Source organism: Oncorhynchus tshawytscha, linkage group LG13 (genome assembly GCF_018296145.1).
Source record: "Oncorhynchus tshawytscha isolate Ot180627B linkage group LG13, Otsh_v2.0, whole genome shotgun sequence".
NCBI lineage: Eukaryota > Metazoa > Chordata > Actinopteri > Salmoniformes > Salmonidae > Oncorhynchus > Oncorhynchus tshawytscha.
The window spans coordinates 90,101,510-90,109,009 of NC_056441.1; the positions used below are offsets into that span (position 1 = coordinate 90,101,510).

At 39.1% G+C, this 7,500-nt stretch overlaps 1 protein-coding gene across 1 annotated transcript in view; it reads right to left on the reverse strand.

Moving 5' to 3' along the window:
• Nucleotides 1-7,500, reverse strand: part of cog6 (component of oligomeric golgi complex 6) — a 122,651-nt gene that overhangs the window by 52,891 nt on the left and 62,260 nt on the right. The window contains exons 9-10 of the mRNA XM_042296515.1: nucleotides 5,636-5,727; nucleotides 5,434-5,504 (exon numbers count right to left, since the gene is read on the reverse strand). Of these exons, the coding sequence (XP_042152449.1) occupies nucleotides 5,434-5,504; nucleotides 5,636-5,727 (163 nt within the window). The remainder of the gene's footprint in view (nucleotides 1-5,433; nucleotides 5,505-5,635; nucleotides 5,728-7,500) is intronic.

The window sequence follows — 7,500 nt, forward strand, 5'->3', positions numbered from 1 at the left end:
CCAGGACAGTCAGTCTATCCAGTAGTATTTATCCCAGGACAGTCAGTCTATCCAGTAGTATTTATCCCAGGACAGTCAGTCTATCCAGTAGTATTTATCCCAGGACAGTCAGTCTATCCAGTAGTATTTATCCCAGGACAGTCAGTCTATCCAGTAGTATTTATCCCAGGACATAATTTCTTTCTAGTAGTATTTATCCCAGGACAGTCAGTCTTTCCAGTAGTATTTATCATAGGACAGTCAGTCTTTCCAGTAGTATTTATCCCAGGACAGAATGTCTATCCAGTAGTATTTATCCCAGGACAGAACGTCTATCCAGTAGTATTTATCCCAGGACAGAACGTCTATCCAGTAGTATTTATTCCAGGACAGTCAGTCTATCCAGTAGTATTTATCCCAGGACAGTCAGTCTATCCAGTAGTATTTATCCCAGGACATAATTTCTTTCTAGTAGTATTTATCCCAGGACAGTCAGTCTTTCCAGTAGTATTTATCATAGGACAGTCAGTCTTTCCAGTAGTATTTATCCCAGGACAGAATGTCTATCCAGTAGTATTTATCCCAGGACAGAATGTCTATCCAGTAGTATTTATCCCAGGACAGTCAGTCTATCCAGTAGTATTTATTCCAGGACAGTCAGTCTATCCAGTAGTATTTATCCCAGGACAGTCAGTCTATCCAGTAGTATTTATCCCAGGACAGTCAGTCTATCCAGTAGTATTTATCCCAGGACAGTCAGTCTATCCAGTAGTATTTATCCCAGGACAGTCAGTCTATCCAGTAGTATTTATCCCAGGACATAATTTCTTTCTAGTAGTATTTATCCCAGGACAGTCAGTCTTTCCAGTAGTATTTATCATAGGACAGTCAGTCTTTCCAGTAGTATTTATCCCAGGACAGAATGTCTATCCAGTAGTATTTATCCCAGGACAGAATGTCTATCCAGTAGTATTTATCCCAGGACAGTCAGTCTATCCAGTAGTATTTATTCCAGGACAGTCAGTCTATCCAGTAGTATTTATCCCAGGACAGTCAGTCTATCCAGTAGTATTTATCCCAGGACAGTCAGTCTATCCAGTAGTATTTATCCCAGGACAGTCAGTCTATCCAGTAGTATTTATCCCAGGACATAATTTCTTTCTAGTAGTATTTATCCCAGGACAGTCAGTCTTTCCAGTAGTATTTATCATAGGACAGTCAGTCTTTCCAGTAGTATTTATCCCAGGACAGAATGTCTATCCAGTAGTATTTATCCCAGGACAGAACGTCTATCCAGTAGTATTTATCCCAGGACAGAACGTCTATCCAGTAGTATTTATTCCAGGACAGTCAGTCTATCCAGTAGTATTTATCCCAGGACAGTCAGTCTATCCAGTAGTATTTATCCCAGGACATAATTTCTTTCTAGTAGTATTTATCCCAGGACAGTCAGTCTTTCCAGTAGTATTTATCATAGGACAGTCAGTCTTTCCAGTAGTATTTATCCCAGGACAGAATGTCTATCCAGTAGTATTTATCCCAGGACAGAATGTCTATCCAGTAGTATTTATCCCAGGACAGTCAGTCTATCCAGTAGTATTTATTCCAGGACAGTCAGTCTATCCAGTAGTATTTATCCCAGGACAGTCAGTCTATCCAGTAGTATTTATCCCAGGACAGTCAGTCTATCCAGTAGTATTTATCCCAGGACAGTCAGTCTATCCAGTAGTATTTATCCCAGGACAGTCAGTCTATCCAGTAGTATTTATCCCAGGACATAATTTCTTTCTAGTAGTATTTATCCCAGGACAGTCAGTCTTTCCAGTAGTATTTATCATAGGACAGTCAGTCTTTCCAGTAGTATTTATCCCAGGACAGAATGTCTATCCAGTAGTATTTATCCCAGGACAGAATGTCTATCCAGTAGTATTTATCCCAGGACAGTCAGTCTATCCAGTAGTATTTATCCCAGGACAGTCAGTCTATCCAGTAGTATTTATCCCAGGACAGAATGTCTATCCAGTAGTATTTATCCCAGGACATAATTTCTTTCCAGTAGTATTTATCACAGGACATAATTTCTTTCCAGTTGTATTTATCCCAGGACATAATTTCTTTCCAGTAGTATTTATCCCAGGACAGTCAGTCTTTCCAGTAGTATTTATCATAGGACAGTCAGTCTTTCCAGTAGTATTTATCCCAGGACATAATTTCTATCCAGTAGTATTTATCCCAGGACATAATTTCTTTCCAGTAGTATTTATCCCAGGACAGTCAGTCTTTCCAGTAGTATTTATCATAGGACAGTCAGTCTTTCCAGTAGTATTTATCCCAGGACAGAATGTCTATCCAGTAGTATTTATCCCAGGACAGAATGTCTATCCAGTAGTATTTATCCCAGGACAGAATGTCTATCCAGTAGTATTTATCCCAGGACATAATTTCTTTCCAGTAGTATTTATCACAGGACATAATTTCTTTCCAGTTGTATTTATCCCAGGACATAATTTCTTTCCAGTAGTATTTATCCCAGGACAGTCAGTCTTTCCAGTAGTATTTATCCCAGGACATAATTTCTATCCAGTAGTATTTATCCCAGGACATAATTTCTTTCCAGTAGTATTTATCCCAGGACAGAATGTCTATCCAGTAGTATTTATCCCAGGACATAATTTCTTTCCAGTAGTATTTATCACAGGACATAATTTCTTTCCAGTTGTATTTATCCCAGGACATAATTTCTTTCCAGTAGTATTTATCATAGGACAGTCAGTCTTTCCAGTAGTATTTAACCCAGGACATAATTTCTATCCAGTAGTATTTATCCCAGGACATAATTTCTTTCCAGTAGTATTTATCCCAGGACAGTCAGTCTTTCCAGTAGTATTTATCATAGGACAGTCAGTCTTTCCAGTAGTATTTATCCCAGGACAGAATTTCTATCCAGTAGTATTTATCCCAGGACAGTCAGTATATCCAGTAGTATTTATCCCAGGACAGAATGTCTATCCAGTAGTATTTATCCCAGGACATAATTTCTTTCCAGTAGTATTTATCACAGGACATAATTTCTTTCCAGTTGTATTTATCCCAGGACATAATTTCTATCCAGTAGTATTTATCCCAGGACATAATTTCTTTCCAGTAGTATTTATCCCAGGACAGTCAGTCTTTCCAGTAGTATTTATCATAGGACAGTCAGTCTTTCCAGTAGTATTTATCCCAGGACAGAATGTCTATCCAGTAGTATTTATCCCAGGACATAATTTCTTTCTAGTAGTATTTATCCCAGGACAGTCAGTCTTTCCAGTAGTATTTATCATAGGACAGTCAGTCTTTCCAGTAGTATTTATCCCAGGACAGAATGTCTATCCAGTAGTATTTATCCCAGGACAGAATGTCTATCCAGTAGTATTTATCCCAGGACAGTCAGTCTATCCAGTAGTATTTATTCCAGGACAGTCAGTCTATCCAGTAGTATTTATCCCAGGACAGTCAGTCTATCCAGTAGTATTTATCCCAGGACAGTCAGTCTATCCAGTAGTATTTATCCCAGGACAGTCAGTCTATCCAGTAGTATTTATCCCAGGACAGTCAGTCTATCCAGTAGTATTTATCCCAGGACATAATTTCTTTCTAGTAGTATTTATCCCAGGACAGTCAGTCTTTCCAGTAGTATTTATCATAGGACAGTCAGTCTTTCCAGTAGTATTTATCCCAGGACAGAATGTCTATCCAGTAGTATTTATCCCAGGACAGAATGTCTATCCAGTAGTATTTATCCCAGGACAGTCAGTCTATCCAGTAGTATTTATCCCAGGACAGTCAGTCTATCCAGTAGTATTTATCCCAGGACAGAATGTCTATCCAGTAGTATTTATCCCAGGACATAATTTCTTTCCAGTAGTATTTATCACAGGACATAATTTCTTTCCAGTTGTATTTATCCCAGGACATAATTTCTTTCCAGTAGTATTTATCCCAGGACAGTCAGTCTTTCCAGTAGTATTTATCATAGGACAGTCAGTCTTTCCAGTAGTATTTATCCCAGGACATAATTTCTATCCAGTAGTATTTATCCCAGGACATAATTTCTTTCCAGTAGTATTTATCCCAGGACAGTCAGTCTTTCCAGTAGTATTTATCATAGGACAGTCAGTCTTTCCAGTAGTATTTATCCCAGGACAGAATGTCTATCCAGTAGTATTTATCCCAGGACAGAATGTCTATCCAGTAGTATTTATCCCAGGACAGAATGTCTATCCAGTAGTATTTATCCCAGGACATAATTTCTTTCCAGTAGTATTTATCACAGGACATAATTTCTTTCCAGTTGTATTTATCCCAGGACATAATTTCTTTCCAGTAGTATTTATCCCAGGACAGTCAGTCTTTCCAGTAGTATTTATCCCAGGACATAATTTCTATCCAGTAGTATTTATCCCAGGACATAATTTCTTTCCAGTAGTATTTATCCCAGGACAGAATGTCTATCCAGTAGTATTTATCCCAGGACATAATTTCTTTCCAGTAGTATTTATCACAGGACATAATTTCTTTCCAGTTGTATTTATCCCAGGACATAATTTCTTTCCAGTAGTATTTATCATAGGACAGTCAGTCTTTCCAGTAGTATTTAACCCAGGACATAATTTCTATCCAGTAGTATTTATCCCAGGACATAATTTCTTTCCAGTAGTATTTATCCCAGGACAGTCAGTCTTTCCAGTAGTATTTATCATAGGACAGTCAGTCTTTCCAGTAGTATTTATCCCAGGACAGAATTTCTATCCAGTAGTATTTATCCCAGGACAGTCAGTATATCCAGTAGTATTTATCCCAGGACAGAATGTCTATCCAGTAGTATTTATCCCAGGACATAATTTCTTTCCAGTAGTATTTATCACAGGACATAATTTCTTTCCAGTTGTATTTATCCCAGGACATAATTTCTATCCAGTAGTATTTATCCCAGGACATAATTTCTTTCCAGTAGTATTTATCCCAGGACAGTCAGTCTTTCCAGTAGTATTTATCATAGGACAGTCAGTCTTTCCAGTAGTATTTATCCCAGGACAGAATGTCTATCCAGTAGTATTTATCCCAGGACATAATTTCTTTCCAGTAGTATTTATCCCAGGACAGTCAGTCTTTCCAGTAGTATTTATCCCAGGACAGAATTTCTATCCAGTAGTATTTATCCCAGGACAGTCAGTATATCCAGTAGTATTTATCCCAGGACAGAATGTCTATCCAGTAGTATTAATCCCAGGATAGTCAGTCTTTCCAGTAGTATTTATCCCAGGACATAATTTCTTTCCAGTAGTATTTATCCCAGGACAGTCAGTCTGTCCAGTAGTATTTCTTCATTTTATTAGTTCTACAGTCAAATACAGTCGACTGAAACAAACAGAAATGTACACACAACAAACACACTGGGTTGGGGGGTCTTACTTTAAGAGGTCTGCAGACTCCCTCAGTGATGTGTCCCACCACCTCTTGCATGGTCTCATCCACTCCTGGTGCTAAAGGGAAGGCAGTCAGTCAGACGCAGACAAGACACACGAGAGAATTAACTACCTGCACAAAGGTTAGGATTAGAAGAGATCAAGCGGCCATTTGTTGCCATAGGGATTGTGTGAGGGTTTTAGGTTACCTCGTGCTGTGACCTGTTTCAGCAGGGCCTCCAGATGCTCCTTCTCCGATGCGGTGGCTTGGTGCAGCCACGCTAACATGTCCCCTACATACCTGGATGGGTCAAAGTACACAGGATTAGGCTTTGTTATGGCTTTTTAAACATATATATTTTAATGCATTTACACACACTGTACGAAACAAGTTTGGGGTCACTTAGAAACGTCCTTGTTTTTGAAAGAAAAGCACTTTTTCTTATGTCCCTTCAAACAGATCAAAAATACAGTCTAGATTATTGTTCATGTTGTAAATGACTATTGCAGTTGGAAACGGTTTTATTTCCTTCATCACATTCCCAGTGGGTCAGAAGTTTACATACACTCAATTAGTATTTGGTAGCATTGCCTTTAAAATTGTTTAACTTGGGTCAAATGTTTCGTGTAGCCTTCCACATGCTTCCCACAATAAGTTGGGTGAATTTCCTCCTGACAGAGCTGATGAAATTGAGTCATGTTTGTAGGCCTCCTTGCTCGCTTATTCAGTTCTGCCCACACATTTTCTATAAGATTCAGGTCAGGGCTTTGTGATGGCCACTCCAATACCTTGACTTTGTTGTTCTTAAGCCATTTTTCCACAACTTTGGACGTATGCTTGGGGTCATTGTCCATTTGGAAGACCCATTTGAGACCAAGCTTTAACTTCCTGACTGATGTCTTGAGATGTTGCTTCATTATATCCACATAATTTTACCACCCTCATGATGCCATCTATTTTGTGAAGTGCACCAGTCCCTCCTGCAGCAAAGAACCCCCACAACATGATGCTGCCACCCCCGTGCTTCACGGTTGGGATGGTGTTCTTCGGCTTGCAAGCATCCCTCTTTTTCCTCCAAACATAACGATGGTCATTATGTCCAAACAGTTCTATTTTTGTTTCATCAGACCAGAGGACATTTCTCCAAAAAGTATGATCTTTGTCCCCATGTGCAGTTGCAAACCATAGTTTGGCTGTTTTATGGCGGTTTTGGAGCAGTGTCTTCTTCCTTACTGAGCAGCCTTTCAGGTTATGTCGATATAGGACTCGTTTTACTGTGGATATAGATACTTTTGTACCTGTTTCCTCCAGCATCTTTCCTCCAGGTCCTTTGCTGTTGTTCTGGGATTGATTTGCACTTTTCGCACCAAAGCACGTTCATCTCTAGGAGACAGAACGCGTCTCCTTCCTGAGCGGTATGACGGCTGCGTGGTCCCATGGTGTTTATACTTGCGTTCTATTGTTTGTACAGATGAACGTGGTACCTCCAGGTGTTCGGAAATTGCTCCCAAGGATGAACCAGACTTGTGGAGTTCCACAATTTTTTTCTGATGTCTTGGCTGATTTCTTTAGATTTTCCCATGATGTCAAGCAATGAGGCAGAGTTTGAAGGTAGGCCTTGAAATACATCCACAGGTACACCTCCAACTGACTCAATGATGTCAATTAGCCTATCAGAAGCATCTAAAGCCATGACATCATTTTCTGGAATTTTACAAGCTCTTTATTAAATGCACAGTCAACTTAATGTATGTAAACTTCTGACCCACTGGAATTGTGATACAGTGAATTATAAGTAAAATAATCTGTCTGTAAACAATTGTTGGAAAAATGACCTGTGTCATGAACAAAGTAACAAGAAACGTATGGAGTGGTTGAAAAACAAGTTTTAATGACTCCAACCTAAGTGTATGTAAACTTCCGACCTCAACTGTACAGAGGCCCATTATCAGCAACCATCACTCCTGTGTTCCAATGGCACGCTGTGTTAGTTAATCCAAGTTTATCATTTTAAAAGGCTAACTAATCATTAGAAAACCATTGTGCAATTATATTAGCACAGCTAAAAACTGT